Below are 21,855 nucleotides of genomic sequence, written 5' to 3'. Positions count from 1 at the left end.
AGAGAAAGCTTCTGAGAAGTAGAGAAATTTAGGGAGTAAATTCTAGGCCTGGGGGAATCTACAGAGAGGAAGGAGGAGAGATATTGAGTTTCAGAAATAGTAGGTCAGCAAAGCAAAGTATGTGAAAGGTAGGTTATATGAATTCAGATAGGTTTTCTCCCCATGTGTTTCCTTTCCTCTCTATGAATGCCTCTGACCCCATTCCCTTTAAGGACATCATAGCCCAACTGTATATTGTATACCATCATTTTATTGGGTTATAGTAGGTATGGAAATGATTTTCCTCCCATGTGATGATAGCTAGCATTTCCATTAATATCTTTATAATGGACTATTCTACATGTGTTCAGGGGAGAGAAATGTATTGGCAACAAAATATTGAATTACATATTTTCCATAGGCCTGGGATGACTTCAAAGTGGCCTTGGATTTTATTTGGTGAAATAGACTATTTCCATTCCTCATGCCCTCCCTCTCGATGTTGCATCTCCTGGTCTGGAATTATGAAAATTGCCTGACTCATTTATTCTAAGCTATAAGCTGCTAATGTGAGCAAACTAGAGCTACTTATTTTCATATAGCAACCTTCCTCTTTCTCCTTTGAACTGTGTCTTTTTAGTCTCTATCACCCTTCATTTCAAAACAATGTGCTTAATGTAGAAGCCTAGAGATCTAATGTTATTCACTGATCATTTGGAACAACAGTAGCATTTCTACAGCAAAGGCTATCTTTGTGAGAGTTTCAGCCAGTCCTCATAATACCAAAAGGAAGAATGTACCCATGAATTATTGGGCATATAGGAGCAGACTACCCCTTTGACTTTTCTCATACAGGTGGGTGCTTTTCTTAGGGTAGAGGGGGAACTCTTTCCAACTTTAGTTTTCTTGCTGCTCCCCTCAGCTTTCATTATGCCTTTCTGCAAGTTTCAGTTTTTCCAAGGTGGTATGATGGTCTGGGAGCTCTGAAAGCCACCTTCAATTGCCAATTCAGTCTCCTCCAGGGACTACTGATGGCTTGTAGAGCTCAGAGCCCTGTGGGCTATCTTGTGCTGGGGTTAGGACCTCACCTGAACCCTGGGCAGGGACTCTGGGACTCACTCTGGGCTTACACCAGCCAGGCATAACATCTACTAACTTGGACTAGGGCTTGGGTCCTCATAGCAGGCTAGGGTTAGGACTTGGAACTTTAAAGGGATGCTCTGCCATTGACTTCAATGGGGTCTCAGGGTCTCAAATTTGGCTTGGGACCAGGTTCAGAATCTGGAGGAGTAGGGGTGGGGGTCGGGCTTGCTGTTGGCTTGTGCCATTCTCCTTGGTGTGACCTCTGCTGTGGGTTGTTCTCCCCTTTCACCCCAGGGAAATAGACCCTCTCTGCCTCTCTTCCAAGTTGGTTTCTGTAGGAAAGTTGCTTCACTTCATCCCCTTGTTGATTCTGTCACTCCAGTATTTTTGAAGCATTATTTTAAGATTGGTTGGAAAGGGTTCTTAGAGAGGTTTGAACTTTCCAAGAGTCTACTCCATCATCTTCAGGAATAAACCATCCCTAATCCCTCACCTCCATTTCTTTCATTTCTGTCATTTTCAATTCCTCCTCATCCATATCCAATTCCTTCCGCTGTACCATCTGGAATTCCTGTTTGGTTATAAACAAATTCATACTTCTTTCACTTATACACTTCACTGAGTTCTGGCTCATCCCAATAGACACTACCATTGTCCTCTCTATCCATGGCTGGGCCTTTGTTCATACCCTGAGATACCCTGGTCCTGGAGGAGAGTTGGAATACTCCTTGCTGGATACTGCCCTTTGCAGACCTCTTTATTGCTTTCCTTCCACAACCTCTACTCTTTTTTTATTCCTTGCATTAAACTTCTCCACCCTATTCAATCGTGGAGACTGTTGTGTACTTACTGAAGGAAGGATTTTTATTCCTTCATAATTACTTCTATGTCTCCCAAAGACACAATTTCAAGTTTTCTCTTTACTCCTCCAATCTCTTGCCCCTTTCCCAGTCCCCTTTCTCTCAATTGAAGACCATTCCTTTTGTTTTATTGAAAAAATAGAAGTTATTCTCTTTGAATGCTCTCTTCTCCTCCATCATAAAACCTATTGACACCATCCCCTCACCCTTCCTTTCTCCCAGATTTTGATAATGGAGTGGTCCTTCCTCTTGCCAAGGACCACCATTTTGCATGTGCCCTTCATCTCATCTCCTCTTATATTCTGTAGAAGATTGTTCCTCAATTATATCTTTCTCTTTTTAAACTTCAATTTTTCTTCTCAGTTCTCAATATCCACTGGTTCTTTCTTTGCTAACTTCAAATATGTCCAGCTATCACTCTCCTCTTCCTTAAAAAAAAATCTTCATAAGAGGCTAACAACCCCTCCAGCCATCGTTTCCTTCATTATTCAACCCAAACTTCTAGAAAAACTCTCTACACTCCTTGCCTACACTTTTTTTGTTTGTTTTATTTTTCCTGCCTCTACTTTTATTATTTACTCTGCAAAACTATGTAATCTGGTTTAGAATCTCATCTCTCAAATAAAATTTCTTTCTTCAAAGTTATAAATGACTTCTGAATTATAAATTCTGACACTTTTATAATCTTCATCCTTTTTGATGTATCTGCTAAATTTGATACCACTGTCATCCTTTCCTCCTGGATTTTCTTATCTATGAGTTTTTATGACACTCGTCTCTCCTGGTTCTCCTCCAACATGTCATATTGATCTTTTTTTTTCTCAGTTTCTTTTGCTGGCTCATTACCTCTACAATACTCCTTAATTGTGTATATTTCCCAAGGCTTAGCAGTAGGCCCTCTTTTCTTCTCTCAATGACCATGCTAGGTCCCATGAGTTTAATTATTATCTCTATGCTGATGACTCACAGATCTATATATCCAACTCAGTCTCTCCTTTGGTTTTTAGTTCTATACAACCAACCCTCGGTTGGACATTTTAAACTGACATTTCAAACTCACCATGTCCCAAGCACAAGTCATTATATTTTTTCCCCAACCTACTGCTTTTTCAAACCTCCTAATTTCCATTGAAGTCCCCATCATTTCATAGTTTTCTAGGCTTATCTTGGCACTGTCTTTCACTCCTCAATCATATATACATCAGCTGTCCAATCTTTACATTTCTACTTCAATAATATCTCTTATATTTGGTTCTTCTCTACTCCCAGAATTACCATTTTAGTTCAGGCCCTCATCATCTCTTAATCAGATGATTAAAATGCTCTTCTAATCCATCTCTCTGCTTTAAGTCTCGACACACTCCAGTCAGTCCTCCAAAGAACTCATCTTCCACACATCTGCCAAAGTTATTTATTTGAAGCACAGACATGACCATATCATACCCCCTATTCAACAACCTCCTGTGACTCCCTATTTCTGCTGGGATCAAGCATAAACTTGTATACACATATCCACATATACCCCCACAAACATATGCACACACTCACATAGTCATTCTATTTTTAATGTCTTTAAAAACTTTCCCCCAATCTATATTTCTACCCTCAGTATATTCCTCTTCCTGTATTTTTGAGTCCACATAAAGTGGGCTTTTATTTGTTCCTCATGCATGCCAATCCATTTTCCATTCCTTTGTGCCTTTGCACTGGCTACCCTCCTTCCTGGACAATATTCAATCCTCTCTTTCCCTTCCTTTGAGACTCAACTCAAACACCACTTCTCTACATGTAACCTTTATATATATACATATATATAAATATTTATATAAAATATATAAAAATAAAATATAAAAAATATTTATATATTATTGTCTCTCTCTTAGAATAGAAGCTCTTTGAGAGAGTAGGAATTATTTTGATTTTTGTATTCCCCAATGTCTAACAGCGTCCAGCCCATAGCAAGAAAAATGAATTATAATGGAAAGGATGATGGCTTTCTTATCAAAAGACCTGTGTTTGAATCTTGGCTCTGGCAATTACTAATTATATGATCTTATTCAAAGCATAACTACTTTGAGGTTTAGTTTCTTAATTATAAAATTTCTTAATTATAAATTGAATTATATAATGCGTTATAAATTGAATTATAGAATGAATTATAAAATGAATTCTTAGTTATAAAATATAAAATTTCCATTTCTTAGTTATAAAATTAATATAAACTATTAATATTTATACCATGTATTTTATAAGGTGATTTGGGGAAAATAATTTATAAACCTTAAAAATTATAACATGACTTATTTTTTACTAGTAAATATTCCTAGATCCACAAAAGCATGCCTGAATATAAGGTTTTATTGGCATGTGCTTGTGATCATGGAATAATAAGAAGAGTTTTCCATTTGGAGTCAGAGTATTTGGACTTGGATCATAGTACTCCTACTTCTTACCCTTGTGGTCAGGGTTAACCCACTTAATCTCTTTAGATTGCAGTTTGTTTATTTGTAAAATGAGACATGGAGTTGAATTAGATCTCTAAGGTTTTTCTATTTCTAAGTTTATGATGTTATAAATTTAACTTAATGTTGACAGAAATATTTTAAAAAGATAAAGTGAAGAGAGGAAACCTACCAAATGAAAAGTAAGATGGTAATAGCTTAGATAACAAAAATGGAACTGGTTTTTAGCAGTGGCAACTTTTATTTTTTATTTTTTTAAGCTGTTAGTGATCTCTGATCAACTCTAGCTGGAAGACTAGGGCATGTTATATTTCCTAGTTCCTCTCTTTATAGCCTCTTAAGGCTAACTGGAAATATTCTCAAGGTGAGCAGATACTCCTTGTTATAAGATAGAGGTAACCAAGACTGTTTTTTTAAAGTAATAATAGCAAGATTTTTAATTGCTTATATTTTGAATTGGTAATTAGAGGGCAGAGAAATCAAGGATCATGAGAGTAATTGACTGGGAGATGTGGAGATAGAATAAAATCTTTCTCATTGCAGAGATAAAAGGGGAGAAGCTAGTATGTTCCTTCTTCACTATATTTTGGTTCTACAAAGAAAGAGACTCACTGAAACATGTCAATCACCCAGTGATAAACAGAACTGGTTAAGAAAAGGGGTAACTTAGAAAAGCATGAAATAAAAAGCTTTCTTTTTATAGAATTAAGTGTTCCAAATACGTCCCACAGAATACTATCTATAGCCCTTTTATAAAAAAAAAAATTTAAGGAAAATGTAAAATGTTCTATAAGGATAAATATAATTATATGTATATTTGAATAGCACCCATCAGGAGAGGGTTGTAAATTAATTCTTATCTGATAAGAGTTTTTGAGGTGGTTTCTTTTACAGTTAGAATATGCAGAGACAAGTTGTAAAATAAACACTTCCAGCGAAATAAATGCACAGCCGTATGTGGCTCAGTAGGAGATCTTTGCAAAATATGAGCAGAGGTGTTAATAACTAGAGAGAATATAAGTTTGTCTATCTTGTTTTTTTCTGATCCTAAGTAAAATTCAAAGGATTTTCAGAGCTGAGAAAATAGTTTCCTATTTGATCAGATTTGTGAACTCCTCCAGCCTTCAAAAGCCCATCCAGCCATTGTGACCTTCACAAAAATAGTTTTATTTTGGCAAAGCAAAATCTTGCTGAAGGTTACCACGGTATTTCCTGAGCAGCTTGTGCATTCATTTCAGCTCTGTCTTAAGGAGAGTTTGTGACTTTTCGTTTGAGAGCATTACACAACTATTGAGAACCAGCAAATTAAAAAAAAAATGTATATGTACACAGCCACACATTAAGATGAAAATTAAGTTCCTTTTATTTCAGATCTTTCAGGTTCAGCAAATGGGATACTATTATTGGATTAAAAACTCTTCCATATGAAATTATTTGGAAAGCAATTGCTTAGAATGGATCTAGAGTTCTATTTTATAAGATAGGTAGATCTGTGCACTCAGTATCTGTAATATTTCAGGCAACTGTCTAAATTCCCATCTGGGACATGTTTAGAACAACTCAGATAGAAAGCAAGGAAAGATAGAAATAAGCATTTATTAAATACCCTCTGTGTGCCAAGCACTGGGCTAAGAGCTTTACAAATATCTCCTTTGATCTTATGAACAACAGAAATCCTTAAGATCTCCAAAAAGTGACTTAAGAGCATATTTCAAATGATAATGGCAGTTGATATCACGTAACTTAGATTCATTATTCATTCCTGCATTGACACATTTCATATAATTTTCTAAGTGTGATCTTCACACTTTAACAGAAATGTTAACAGAAATATTCTGATTTAACATCAGAGAAGAATATTACTCTTTAATTCTAATAAATACAATATTTAATTAAATATTTCATACAGTAGCAAAAGTTAAAAATTAATTCATAAGCGTTTATTAAAAACCTACTATGCATGGGAAGTGCTGAAACCTAGAGGATGTTAGCATTCTCTTTAAAACAAACCTGTTTTTTTAGTGTATTTGTTCAAGTATTCTGACAGTTAAAAATATAATTGGCTTGGTGTTTCTCCTTCCATTAAAAGATTTCTATGCTAGCAAATTTTTGGAAATGTGGCAGGGAACCATTTTAGCATCTATAATCCAAGTGTCTTATTGTCTCAAACATTAATTTTGATTCCAGCTTATGAATTCCTATTTTAACTATATAATTTGGTATACTTTGGGGTGCTTTCCAGTGGGAAGGTATGTGTAATCGTCTCCTCTATTCTGAGATCTACTTTGGGGAATCTTGAAAAGCTGTATTGTTAATATGCTAGCTTTGTTTCACTCTAAAGAGAGGTTTTAGGGGTTGAATAGTTAATGGAAATCTTAAAAATTTTCTAGGTTAAATCATGACTTTTCCCCCCCTTTCCAATTGTGGTCTTCAAATTCTAGGGCATCCGGAATTTTAACTAATAAATGAAATGAGGTCATTTTGCTGAGTATCATATTTATTAATAGGGACATGTGATCTATTAATAAAGGACAGGTCAATCATGCATGTCTTTGCTTGGATGGATGCTCTGTGAGGCTTGATACTCTCTTTTATATGGGAGATGTCTTCTTCCTGAATGATCTGATAGTATAGCATTTGAACATCCTCTGGCAGTCCTGATTGGTGGACATTTTAAAAGAGGAGGTAGACTTATAGATCTCAATTCTTCCCCTATTACATCATCACAGAGAAGGACTGTTCCTCAGTTGGGTAAATCCCTACAGTTTCACTAAGCTGGGGAAGAGTTGCCCTTCTCTAATATATTTTTTAAAGCCCTTATCTTTCGTCTTAGAATTAATAATGTATATTGATCACAAGGAAGAAGAGTGTAAGGACTAGGCAATAGGATGTAAGTTTGCCCAGAGTCACACAGCTGGGAAGTGTCTGAGGTCACATTTGAACCCAGGACCCCTGGTCTTCAGGCTTGACTCTCAATCCACTGAGTTACCTAGATGTCCCCTTCTCTAGTACTCTAAGAAATAGAGAGTCAGCTAATAAGAAACCAAGTTTCTTCTGGAAATCTTTGATTAGAAAAAGAGAAGTTATCTCAATCAGGTTTCAATCAGGTTTCCCCTATTGTAGATCTAATCACCCCAAATCTAGATGATATATTTAACAGGTACAAAAAGGATTTGTGCTTTCAAGTGCCTTAGGGAGGGTGGATTCTTATTTATAGAGAAAGCTTTAATAAAAGATAAAGGTCCCAGTCCAGTTAGATGCCTTGTGGCCTGGGGTTAATTACAGTAGCTTGAGCATTGGACTGTCTGACTCTCTGAGGTTGGGGTTTGAGAAGATGAATGGATTCACATAAAAATATTACTAATAAATAATAAAACTCAACATTGATTTTCCACAAAATGATATTTGCCCACTTCAAATTCAAAGAGAAATGCTTTTATTTCTCTAGTGCCTCAATTTTATAAATGAAATACCATTGAGTTAGAGGGATAGAGGAGAACAACACAGAATAATATTCAATCCATTTGACTACTGCCTTGTTGGAGGCATGGGGGGAGAGTTGATGAATAAATTTGGTCTTCTTTACAGAACCCCAGTCCCAAAGCCCATTGGTAAAGGACCCTTTCTCTGAGGGGTTTAGCAGAGTAGGCAAGAGTGGAGTGCTCTAGTATTCTAGTGTTCTTCAAACTTTTAGTCATTTGGGGCACTTCTGGCTTCCAGTTTCAAGAGGAAAAATGGAGGAGGCTGTTTATTAAAGGGAAAGACTCTGGGAAGACATGGGAAGAACTGGAAATCTTGATTATCTCCCTATATTCAGCTTGCTACACTAGGCAGTTTCCCCTTGGGTGACCCCTAAAACACTTTCTTGTGGTTAAATTAAGATGGGAGAGTTTCTTTTCTACATATTGTCTAGTATTATATATCCTCCTTTGTATACCTTCTCTGATTTCTGTATTACCACTGATTTGAATAATTAATCCAATTATTCAAATTATTAAAAAATTATTCTTGGCTAAATGCTATGTGAACCCATTGTGTAACTCATATTGGTAGAAAGGGGTCAAATCTTAGATATAAAGCTTGTGGTCCTCCCTCCCTCCAAAGGAAGTAATGATTGAGAAACTAATTAAACATGATAATATTGCCTAAATGAATAATATTTAAAGGTACAGATAGATATGATTCTAGCCTGGTACTTCTTCTCTCTGAGGAGAGCAGAGAGTGGCCAAACTTCTGACCCCAATCTCTTGCTCTCCATCTTGGAAGGAACTAAAATCATCCTTGTAGGAGAGTTGGGGAAGAAAAAGCTAGAGATGTCTATTTTTCCTTTCTTTGAGTTATCATTAAACAACACTCCTACAATACATGGGGGGACAGCTCTTGGCAAACATGAGAAATCTCTACTCATAGTAAGGAAGAAGTACTTGATTTGTGATTTCATTAATATAAGGAATTTTCTGATAAAGAAACTCTTTCCACCAATTCATAATACCACATTGTATTCAACATATAGTTTTAGTTGCTAAAATACAGTTTTAAGTGACATGCTCAGTCATGCATCCAGTAAGTCTTGAAACTAGGGCTTCCTAACATTAATGTCCACTCTCAATCTACTCTGTTATAATGCTTCTCCCCCTATGGAGAGAAAAAAGTGATATATTATTGAATTATGGTTATAATGAAAAATGGTTTTGTTTCATTCACAGGAGCCATCTGCCAGTATGTCTATAAGCAAAAGTTTGTTTAAGAAAAAGATGCTTTCCCAGGATAAAAAGATATACTTTGCAAGTAATCCAGAAAAAACTCTATCAGAAGAGACTGATACACAAAAGAGCACTTGCTCAACTACCAATGATGACAACATTACCGAAAGTGAAATATATCTTAAATTTCCACGTATAAAAGGAAGTGAGACCACTGGTGAAGATGATAAACATAAATCTATGCCAGGTAAGATTTGGAAGCTTCTATTCAAAGTCCAATCCTAAAGACTCCTTGTTACAGGGAGATGCCTTTGGTTTCTCCAATATTTAAATGTACTGACTGGTATCACAAAGTTGAAAAGGATTTGAAAATGGGCCTGGCAGTGTTCTTTTGCTTTTATTTTTTTCATTCTTTGTTGGCTCATATTGATGTTTCCACATTTCTCTGAATTCTTAATAATCATATATCACAGCAAAACAGTTTTCTTTTACAATCATATCTCACTAAAATAAGCTAAACTATTTTGTAATCAAGAAGCACTCACGCTACTTCTGGTTATTATTATTATTATTTTGCTATAAACTTACTGCTATTAATATATTATCATTTAGGAATTTTTGTGTGTTTGTCTATGGTTTCCTTGAGGTATATGCCCATTAGTAAGATTGCTGTATCAAAGGTCATGAATAGTTTGATAAGTTCCAAATGATTTTCCAGAATGGTTGTATCATTCTGTAGCTCTGAGGATATATGAATGTGACTGCTGCTTACTGACTCCTGATCAGTGTCTTATAAAAGAATTTGGTAGAGTGCTTTCTTTTTTAATCATTGATAGAATTTTTATAATCTAGAAATTACTTGTTCTTTAAGCATTTTATAGAATTTATTTGTAAATCTAATTGAATGAGGGTTTTTTCTATCCTTTGGCATAGTTCATTTATGATTTTCTTTTTTTTTCTTGATTGGTTTAGGATTTCTATTTCTTGCTTTGTTCATCTGATTTTTAAAAATAATTTTTGTGGGTAAATCATATATATATATATACATATATATTAAAGTTTTCTGGTTTGTTGGCACATATCTGTATGTGGTAGGTTCTGATAATTTATGTTCTTTCATTTACATGGTGGTCATTTTAAAATTTTAGTTAATTTGATTTTCTTTGTTGTAAAATCAAATTAACTATTTATTGATTTTGTTAGTAATGCTAAAATTGTTCTTAGTTTTATAATTTCTATAATTTTTTTCTTTTTCTTTTTTTTAGAATATTTTTTCATGATTCTCTCTCCCCTCCTGTTCTTTCCTCTCCCCTCCTGGAGATGACAAGCAGTTCCACTGGGTTATATATGTATCACTGTTCAAAACTTATTTCCATGTTATTCATATTTGCAGTAGAGTGATCCTTTAATATAAAAACTGTAATCATATCCATATCAAGCTATGTGATCAATCATATTTTTTCTTCAGCATTACTGTTCCCACAGTTCTTTCTTTGGATGTAAATAGCATTCTTTCTCATAAGTTCCTCTGGATTGTCCTGGATCATTGGATTGCTGCTAGTAAAAAAGTCTTTTACATTCAATTGTGCCATAATGTATCAATCTCTGTGTACAATGTTCTCCTGGTTCTGCTCCTTTTGCTCTGCATCAAATCTTGGAGGTCTTTCCAGTTCTCTTGGAGTTCCTCCAATTCATTATTCCTTTCAGCACAATAATATTCTGTCACCATCAGGTACCACAATTTGTTCAGTCATTCTCCAATCGAGGGACACCCTTTCATTTTCCATTTTATTTGCCACTATAAAAAATACGACTATAAATATTTTTGTACCAGTCTTTTTCCTTATTATCTCTTTGAGGTACAAACCCTGCAGTGGTATGACTGGATCAAAGGACAGGCATTCTTTTAAAGCCCTTTAAGCATAGTTCCAAATTACCCTGCAGGATGGTTGGACCAATTCACAACTCCACCAGCAGTGTATTAGTGTACTAATTTTGTCTTATCTCCTTCAACATTTATCACTTTCCCAGTCTGCTGGGTGTAAGATGGTACCTCAGTTATTTTAATTTAATTTCTCGAATTAGGAGGGATTTTTCCTTTTTCATGTGATTATTGACAGTTTTGATTTCATTATATGAAAACTGTCTATTCATGTCTCTTGACCATTTGTCGATTGGAGAATGACTTGATATTTTTTGTAAATTTGACTTAGTTACTTATATATTTGGAAAAGTAGACCCTTGTCAGAGAATTTTGTTCTAAAAATTTCCCCAGTTTGTTGCTTCACTTCTAATTTTAGTTGCATTGGTTTTGTTTGTACAAAACCTTTTTGATGTAATATAATCAAAAGTATTCATTTTAATTTTTGCAATGTTCTCTGTCTCTTGCTTGGTCTTAAATTCCTTCCTTTCCCATAGATCTGACAGGTATATTATTCTATGTTCACCTAATTCATTTATTATTCACTCTTTGTATTTGAGTCACTTACCCATTTTGGATTTATCTTGGCATAGGTTGTAAGATGTTGATCTAAACCTAATTTTTCCCATATAGTTTTCCAACTTTCCCAGCAGTTTTTGTCAAATAGTGAGTTCTTGTCCCAAAGGCTGGGGTCTTTGGGTTTATTGAACTCTAGTTTGCTGAGATAATTTACCTCTAGTCTATTTCATTGATCCATCCTTCTCTCTCTTGGCCAGTCCCATATTGTTTTGATGACCACTGCTTCATAGTACAATTTAAGATCTGGTATGCTATGCCCCTATCCTTCATATTTTTTAAATTATTTCCCTTGATATTCTTGGTCTTTTGTTTTTCTAGATGAATTTTTGTTATAATTTTTTCTAATTCTATAAAAAATGCCTTTTTGGTAGTTTGATATGTATGGCACTGAATAAGTAGATTAATTTGAGTAGGATTGTCATTTTTATTATATTAGCTTGTCCTACCCAGGAGCAATGAATGTTTTTCCAATTATTTAGATCTGGTTTCAATTGTGTGAAAAGTGTTTTGTAGTTGTGTTCATATAATTCCTGTGTTTGTCTCAGCAGAGAGATTCCTAAATATTTTATATTGACTAGAGTGATTTTAAATGGAGTTTTTCTTTCTAACTCCTGCTGCAGAGTTTTGTTGGAGATATATAGAAATGCTGATGATTTATGTGAGTGTATTTTGTACCCTACAACTTTGCTAAAGTTGTTAATTATTTCCACTAGCCTTTTAGTTAATATACTTGGGTTCTTTAAGTATACCATCATACCATTTACAAAGAAGTTTCCCAGTTGCCTACTTTAATCCCTTCAATTTCTTTTTCTTCTTTGATTGCTATCACTAGCAATTTCTAGAACAATATAAAATAATAGAGGGGATAATGGACATCCTTGCTTCACTCCTGATCTTACTTGTCCCCATTGCAGATGATACTTGCTGATGGTTTTAAATATATACTGTTCATTATTTTGAGAAAGGGCCCCTTCTATTCCTATACTTTATAGTGTTTTCAATAGGAATGGGTGTTGTATTTTGTCAAAGGCTTTTTCTGCATTTATTGAGATAATCATGTGATTTCTGTTGTTTTGATTGTTAATATGTTCAATTAAATGAATGGGTTTCCTAATATTAAATCATCCTTGCATTCCTGGTATAAATCCCGCCAGGTCATAGTGGATAATCTTCATTTGATGGAGTCTTTTTGCTAATATTTTACTTAAGATTTTTGCTTCTATACAAACTTCCTAGACTAACAGAAGATGAAATAGAATTCTTAAATAATCCCATATCAGAAAATGAAATCCAACAGGCCATCAAAGAACTCCCTAAGAAAAAATCCCCAGGGCCCGACGGATTCACAAGTGAATTCTATCAAACATTCAGAGAACAATTAATCCCAATACTATACAAACTATTTGACATAATAAGCAAAGAGGGAGTTCTACCAAACTCCTTTTATGACACAAACATGGTACTGATTCCAAAACCAGGCAGGTCAAAAACAGAGAAAGAAAATTATAGACCAATCTCCCTAATGAATATAGATGCAAAAATCTTAAATAGGATACTAGCAAAAAGACTCCAGCAAGTGATCAGAAGGGTCATACACCATGATCAAGTAGGATTTATACCAGGGATGCAGGGCTGGTTCAATATTAGGAAAACCATCCACATAATCAACCATATCAACAAGCAAACCAACAAAAATCACATGATTATTTCAATAGATGCAGAAAAAGCCTTTGATAAAATACAACATCCATTCCTATTAAAAACACTAGAAAGCATAGGAATAGGAGGGTCATTCCTAAAAATAATAAACAGTATATATCTAAAACCATCAGCTAATATCATCTGCAATGGGGATAAACTAGATGCATTCCCAATAAGATCAGGAGTGAAACAAGGATGCCCATTATCACCTCTACTATTTGACATTGTACTAGAAACACTAGCAGTAGCAATTAGAGAAGAAAAAGAAATTGAAGGCATCAAAATAGGCAAGGAGGAGACCAAGTTATCACTCTTTGCGGATGACATGATGGTCTACTTAAAGAATCCTAGATATTCAACCAAAAAGCTAATTGAAATAATCAACAACTTTAGCAAAGTTGCAGGATACAAAATAAACCCACATAAGTCATCAGCATTTCTATACATCTCCAACACAGATAAGCAGCAAAAAACTAGAAAGATAAATCCCATTCAAAATCACCTTAGACAAAATAAAATACCTAGGAATCTATCTCCTGAGACAAACACAGAAACTATATGAACACAACTACAAAACACTTTCCACACAACTAAAACTAGACTTGAGCAATTGGAAAAACATTAACTGCTCATGGGTAGGACGAGCCAATATAGTAAAAATGACCATCCTGCCCAAACTTATCTATCTTTTTAGTGCCATACCCATGGAACTTCCAAAAAAATTCTTTACTGATTTAGAAAAAAACCATAACAAAGTCCATTTGGAATAACAAAGGATCAAGGATATCCAGGGAAATAATGAAAAAAAATACAAAGGAAGGGGGCCTTGCAGTCCCAGATCTCAAACTATATTACAAAGCAGCAGTCATCAAAACAATTTGGTACTGGCTAAGAGACAGAAAGGAGGATCAGTGGAATAGACTTGGGGCAAGTGACCTCAGCAAGACAATATATGATAAACCTAAAGATCTCAGCTTTTAGGTCAAAAATCCACTATTCGATAAGAACTGCTGGGAAAATTGGAAGACAGTGTGGGAAAGATTAGGTTTGGATCAACACCTCACACCCTACACCAAGATAAATTCAAAATGGGTGAATGACTTGAACATAAAGAAGGAAACTATAAGTAAATTGGGCAAACACAGAATAGTATACATGTCAGACCTTTGGGAAGGAAAAGACTTTAAAACCAAGTAAGACATAGAAAGAGTCACAAAATGTAAAATAAATAATTTTGACTACATCAAATTAAAAAGCTTTTGTTCAAACAAAACCAATATAACTAAAATCAGAAGGAAAGCAACAAATTGGGAAGCAATCTTCATAAAAACCTCTGACAAAGGTGTAATTACTCAAATTTACAAAGAGCTAAATCAATTGTACAAAAAATCAAGCCATTCTCCAATTGATAAATGGGCAAGGGACATGAACAGGCAGTTCTCAGCCAAAGAAATCAAAACTATTAATAAGCACATGAAAAAGTGCTCTACATCTCTTATAATCAGAGAGATGCAAATCAAAACAACTCTGAGGTATCACCTCACACCTAGCAGATTGGCTAACATGATAGCTATGGAAAGTAATGAATGCTGGAGGGGATGCAGCAAAGTAGGGACACTAATTCATTGCTGGTGGAGTTGTGAATTGATCCAGCCATTCTGGAGGGCAATTTGGAACTATGCCCAAAGGGCGATAAAGGACTGTCTGCCCTTTGATCCAGCCATAGCACTGCTGGGTTTGTACCCCAAAGAGACAATAAGTAAAAAGACTTGTACAAGAATATTCATAGCTGTGCTCTTTGTAGTGGCCAAAAATTGGAAAATGAGGGGATGCCCATCAATTGGGGAATGACTGAACAAATTGAGGTATATGTTGGTGATGAAATATTATTGTGCTAAAAGGAATAATAAAGTGGAGGAATTCCATGGAGACTGGAACAACCTCCAGGAAGTGATGCAGAGCAAAAGGACCAGAACCAGGAAAACATTGTACACAGAGACTAATACATTGTGGTAAAATCGAAGGTAATGGACTTCTCCATTAGGGTCAATGCAATGTCCCAGAACAAATTGCAGGGATCTAGAAAAACACTATCCACAAGCAGAGGATAAACTGTGGGAGTAAAAACACCAATGAAAAGCAACTGCTTGACTACAGGGGCTGAGGGGAAATGACTGAGGAGAGACTCTAAATGAACACTCTAGTGCAAATACCAACAACATGGAAATGGGTTTGAATCAAGAACACATGTGAAACCCAGTGGAATCACGTGTCGGCTATGGGGTGTGGGGGATGAAAAGAAAATTATCTTTATCTCTAATGAATAATGCTTGGAAATGATCAAATAAAATTATTAAAAAAAGATTTTTGATTTTATATTCACTAAAGGGTTACTTTCTCTGTTTTTGATCTTCCTGGCTTTGGAATCAGTACCATATTTGTGTCATTAAAGGAATTTGGTAAAACTTCTTTGCTTATTTAGTCAAATATTTTATATAATATTGGGATTACTTGTTCTTTAAATGTTTGATAGAATTCACTTGTGAATCCCTCTGGTCCTGGGGATTTTTTCTTAGGAAGTTCATTGATGCCTTGTTCAATTTCTTTTTTCTGAGATGGGATTATTTAAGTATTCTATTTCCTTTTTTGTTAATCTAGGCACTTCATATTTTTGTAAATATTCACCCATTTCACCTAGATTGTCATATTTATTGCCATATAGTTGGGCAAAATATTTCTTAATGATTACCTTAATTTCCTCTTCATTAGAGGTGAGATCACCCTTTTCATCTTTGATACTGTTAATTTGATTCTCTTCTTTCTTTCTTTTTTTTAAAACTAGATTAACCAGTACTTTTTCTATTTAATTTGTTTTTTCAAGGTAGTAGATCCTAGTATTATTCATTAGTTCAATAGTTCTTTTACTTTCAGTTTTATTAATTTCTCCTTTAATTTTTAGGATTTCCAATTTTGTTTTCATTTGGAGATTTTTAATTTGTTCTTTTTCTAATTTTTTAAGTTGTAAGCCCCATTCATTGATCTCCTCCCTCTTGTTTTTATTTATTTATTTATTTTTTTGTATAGGCACTCATCAATCTAAAATTTCCCCTAAGGACCACTTTGGCGATATCCCATATTGATATGGTTTTCATATGATATCTCCTCATTGTCATTCTCTTTAATGAAGTCCATAATTGTTTTCATGATTTCTTTTTTGACCCATAGTTTTGAAGAATTAGATTATTTAATTTCTAATTAACTTAAATTTACATTTTCATGGACCCTTGTTAATTATAATTTTTATCATATTATTTTCTGAAAAGTGGCATTTATTATTTCCGCTTTTCTGCATTTGTTTACAATATTTCTATGCCCTCATACATTGGTGATTTTTGTATATGTGCCATGTACTGCTGAGAAGGTATATTCCTTTTTATCCCTGTTTAGATTTCTCCAGATATCTATTCACTCTATTTTTCCTAGCATTTCATTTACTTCCCTTACTTCTTTCTTTTTTTTTTTAAACCCTTGCCTTCTGTCTTGGAGTCAATACTATGTATTGAGTGACTTGCCCAGGGTCACACAGCTGGGAAGTGTCTGAGGTCAGATTTGAACCTAGGACCTCCCGTCTCTAGGCCTGACTCTCAATCCACTGGAACACCCAGCTGCCCCCCCCCCCCATTACATCTTTCATATTTATTTTTTGGTTCCATTTATCTAGTTCTGAAAGGGGAAGATTGAGATTCTCCACTGGTATGGTCTTACTATCTATTTCCTCCTTGTGCTCCTTTAATTTTTCCTTTAGAAATCTAGATGCTATACCATTTGGTGCACAAATGTTTAGTAATGACATTACTTCATTGTTTATAGTACCTTTTAGTAAAATATAATTTCCTTCCTTATCTCTTTTAATCAGATATATTTCTACTTTGGCTTTTTCTTTAAATGATGCATAATAAATTCTCCTCCAGCCTTTTACCTTTTAAACTCTGTACGTCACCCTGCTTCAGATATGTTTCTTGTAAACAACATACAGTAAGATTCTGGTCTTTAATCCATTCTGCTATCTGCTTCCATTTAATGGGTGAGATCATCTCATTCATATTCAGTGTTAGGATTACTAACTGTGTATTATCCTCCATAGTATTATTCCCTTTAGATCCTGCTCTACTCCCTTTCACTCTGTTCTTCCTCACCAGTATTTTGCTTCTCTCCCCCACCACCCCATCTTTCCCCTCCCGTCAATTACCCCCTGCTTTTCTTGTCTTGTTCCCCTTCTACTTCTCTGTAGGGTGATAGAATTCTATACCCTATTGAGTATACACATTTTCCCCTCTCTGATCCAGTTACAATGAGAGTAAAGTTTAAACATTGCCACCACCACCCTTATCCTCCCCTCTCTGTATGGATTTTCCACACCTCTTCACGTTATATAGTTTTCCCTATTCTATCTCTCCTTTTTCTTTTCTCTCAGTGTAACTCTCTCTTTCTGCCCTTGATTGATTTTTTACATGTCATTCATATGCATACATATCATGTCATATATACTTATTGTTCCATATCACCACATTTACATATACATCATATTATCATAATAAGCTTACTTCTCCACCCTCTTTCTGGGTAAGTTCCTTCTTTTTTTCTCTGGTATTAATAGTAATTTTTGAGAATTACAGAAATCCTCTTTTCATGTAAACATATAAACATTTTGACCTTAATGAGTCCCTTAAATTTACTCTTTATTATTTACTTTTTTGGGCTTTCCTTGTGTTTTGTGTTTGGATTTCAGATTTTTTGTTTAGGTCTGGCTTATTACTCAGGAATGCTTAGAAATCTTCTATCTTATTGATTGATCATTTTTTCCCCTGAAAGAGTATACTCAGTTTTGCTTGATAGATGATTCTGGGTTGTAAACCCAAATCTTTCACTTTTCTGAATATCATTTCCATGCCTTCTGATCATTTAATGTAGATGTCACTAGGTCCTGAGTGATCCTGACTGTAGCTTGTAGCTTCTTGTTATTTGAATGATTTTTTTCTGGCTATTTGAAGTATTTTTTCCTTCGCTTGGTGGCTCTTGAATTTAGCAATTAGATTCCTGGAAGTTGTCAATTGAAGATTTCTTTTTGGAGGTGATCTGTCAATTCTTTCAATTTCATTTTTATTTTCTTGTTCAAAGATCTCTGGGCAGTTATCTTTGATGTGAACTTTAGATTACTCCACACTACTTAGTCTGACAAAAAAACAGGAATGTCTACACTCATTCTTAAGGATTAAGTATTTAGGAGGATGGCCTATGACAGACATGTGTTAGCAAATGACAAATCAGAAACAACTGGCAGACCCCTGAGCTGTCCTAAGTAAAGCTTAAGCTACCATTTGGTACATGTAAGACACAGGAAAGTGATGTAAAAACTGTCTATATATTTCACATCACTTCCTCTCTCCAGCCTCTTTGGCAGCAGAGAGGTGGCTGGTGGAGTGTGTTGAGCATTTCAGCATCTTGGGTGGCAGCTGCTATTGTCTGGGTTTAGCAGTAAGTTTTCCTTGATACTATGTTGGAGGAAGCTGAGTAGCCTAGTTCAGGTGAGGCATCTTTCCTGAGCTCTATCGGAGTTTAGGTTGATTTTTTCCTCCTTTACTTTCCAAACACCATCCTTTTAGAAAAAAACCTCCAATCTTCAAAGACCTCATGGTGGAGGACTTTGAACTCTCCCTGGCACAGGCCACACGGGAGAAATCTTATATCTTTCCCTCTTTCTTCTTCTTAATTCTTTCCCTCTATATTAATTAAGCCACTATAAATTTCCAAGCCGACTTGGGTATTTTATTTAGAATATTCTGTGGTGACCAAAATTAATTTAGATTAGTTTACAACGCTAAAATTATCCTTACATTGATAATTTCTTGTAGTGTAATGTCCAAGGTTTTTTCTTCATTGTGGCTTTCAGGTAGTCCAATAATTCTCAAATTGTTTCTCCTCAGTCTATTTTCTAGGTCAGTTGTTTTTTCAGTAAGATACTTCATGTTTTCTCTGTTTTTTTTCATTCCTTTGATTCTGCTTTATTATTTCTTGACTTTATGAAATCATTAGTTTCTAAATGGTCCATTCTGATTTTTAAGGCCTGATTTTCCTGTTAGTTTTTTGATTCTCCTTTTTTAATTGGCCCATTTCTTCTTGCATCACTTTTATTCCCCCCAACACACTTTTCCTCTGCCTCTCCTAATTGGTTTTTGAAGTCTTTTTTGAGCTCACCCAGACTCTGTGTCTAATCTATATTTTTTTCTTGTACTTTGCATGTGTTTCCTTTGCTTTCATTGTCCCTTTCTATGTCTATACTTTTGCTCTTTGTCTCTATAAAAGTTATTTAGAGTTAGGTGCTTTTTTGGTTATTTTCTCATTTTCCCTATCTAATTATAGGTAGGCTCTGTTTTCTGGGAGGTTGGGGTACCGTCTTAAACTTCAGTCTTTCCTTGATGCTATTTTTAGCTTGTTTTCTGGGTTGTTACTAGTTTGCTAGATGGTCTGAGGGCTGAGAGCTCTGAGAGCCCCCACTCCCTACTGATTCTATTGATGATGATGAGCATCCTTGAGATGCTGATAGCTTAAGACTTTCCTCAGGCTACGGTGTAAGCTTTTGATCTTAGTTTGAACTTGACCTGATTCAGGAGCTGATCAAATTCTAGCCCCAGGCTTATGTTCAAATTTATGGACTCAAGTTGTTCTTGATTCAATCAGGCAGACCCTTGATTCCCAGTCCTGGAGCTCTACCCTTAGTTTTGGGCAAAAAGATTGGGGGTGGTGGAAGGGCTCCCCCTGAGAACTGTGCCTGCACCCCAAACTGTGGATTATGTTTTCATCCCAAGCCCAAGCCAAGACTAGGATTTCTGGTTTTGCTGTGGGCCAACACAGATCATCACCCTTCAGCCAAGATTGCCCTTGGCTGGGACACTGGACTTCTCCACAGTTTTGAAATTTTAAGGGGTTTGAATTGGCTTGGACCACTATTTGCCCAGTCAGGTTCTCAGGGTCTGACTATTAGCTAGGGATTAAGTTTAGAAACTGTGATAGCAGATGGGGTAGAGGGAGGTTGTGGTTTGCTCTTGGCTTGTTCTTCACTCCCTGCTATAGCTTTCTGCTAGCTCAGCTCCCCTCTTACCTTAGTTCCCCAGATGGTGTCTGTTTACCTTTTGGGTTTCTCTTTTCTTGAAATTTGTTTCACTCTGTGTCCTTGTTGGTCCTTTCACTCCTATATTCATTTTGTGGCTATATTTTAATTTTGGTCAGAGAGGATTTTCATGGTGAAATGGAGCTGCTGCTATAGTTACTCCTTCATCTTGACTCCATCCCCAGAAATCATCTTTTTTGTTTTTAATTTTTTTCTCTAATTTTCCAGATTTTCTTTTTGTGTTTAAAGGTTTATTTTCCAACTTTTTGAACTCTATATATTAGACATTAGTCTTTTTGTTCTATTTTCTTACTTCCTGTGTTTTCAAAGATATATTTTTTCTCTGAAGACTGCTTTAGCTATATCCTCTCATATTCTAATTTGTTGTTTCATTGTTTTACTCATATATTTATCAATTATTTCTGTTGTTTCTTTTTTGTCTTATTCATTATTCTTTATGTTAATATTGTGCAGATATTAATAGTTTTAATTATCAGATATATCATATTATGCTTTATAAAGCATAAGTTTATTATTTTTGTCTCTTCATATTTATTTTTTGTGAGTCTTTTCTAAAGGAATCATGTGATGCTAAGAAATAGTTATATTCTCTATCTAATTTAGAATAGATTATGCATTTTAAAAATTGTTTTTCCAATACTTTTTAGCTCTATGATTCCCTTTTTTGTTTATCTTTTTATTAGAGCCATCTAATTCTGATGAATTAGTAGCTTCCTGCATTCAAATCTGTCTTTAGACACTTACTAACTGCGATTCTGGGCAAGTCACTTAATCATGTTTGTGTCAGCTTCCTCATCTGCAAAATGAGGTGGAAAAAGGAATGACAAAACACTTTAGTGTCTTTGTCAAAAAAACCTCAAATGAGGTCATGAAGATTTGGACATGACTGAAAAATGATGGATTCACAAAATGTTATAATATTATATGTATCTTTTTTGTAATTTAGTTTTTCTTTGGGTGTTTAGGAATTCTACTATGTGGTGCATGTAATTATTTAATAATGATATTCTTTTACCTACAGTTTTTCTAAGAATAATGTATTTTCCTCTGTGTAGCTGTCCTGAATATGCTAATTTTTATTTTTACTTCATCTGAAGTCACAATTGCTATTGCTACTATTTTAGAATTACTTGAAGTCTAGTAAATTGTATCTTGGTCCCTCATTTTCATTTTGCATATTATTTTTTCTTATTCATATTGCCATTCATATTTTTAAAAATCAGGGGAGGTTAATCAATTTACATTTAAGTTTATAATTGGTAATATAACATTTTTCTATTTAGTTATTTCTTATTGATCCCTATCCTATCTCTTCTATCCTTTTGAAAACTTGAACCCTGTAGCTAGTTATATTTGTACTAATTTGATCCTAAACTCC

At 34.8% G+C, this 21,855-nt stretch overlaps 1 protein-coding gene across 3 annotated transcripts in view; it reads left to right on the top strand.

Annotated features, from left to right (window-relative positions):
* IQCM (IQ motif containing M) overlaps positions 1-21,855 on the top strand; it is a 524,263-nt gene that overhangs the window by 77,002 nt on the left and 425,406 nt on the right. For all 3 annotated transcript variants that reach the window (XM_056802759.1, XM_007496247.2, XM_056802758.1), the window contains one exon: positions 9,091-9,334. In XM_056802759.1, coding sequence (XP_056658737.1) covers positions 9,106-9,334 — 229 coding nt within the window. In that variant the 5' untranslated portion in view covers positions 9,091-9,105. The remainder of the gene's footprint in view (positions 1-9,090; positions 9,335-21,855) is intronic.

Source organism: Monodelphis domestica, chromosome 6, assembly GCF_027887165.1.
Source record: "Monodelphis domestica isolate mMonDom1 chromosome 6, mMonDom1.pri, whole genome shotgun sequence".
In the NCBI taxonomy this organism is placed as follows: Eukaryota; Metazoa; Chordata; class Mammalia; order Didelphimorphia; family Didelphidae; genus Monodelphis; species Monodelphis domestica.
The sequence above is the reverse complement of the archived record's forward strand: the minus strand, read 5'-3'. Positions and strand labels throughout refer to the sequence as shown.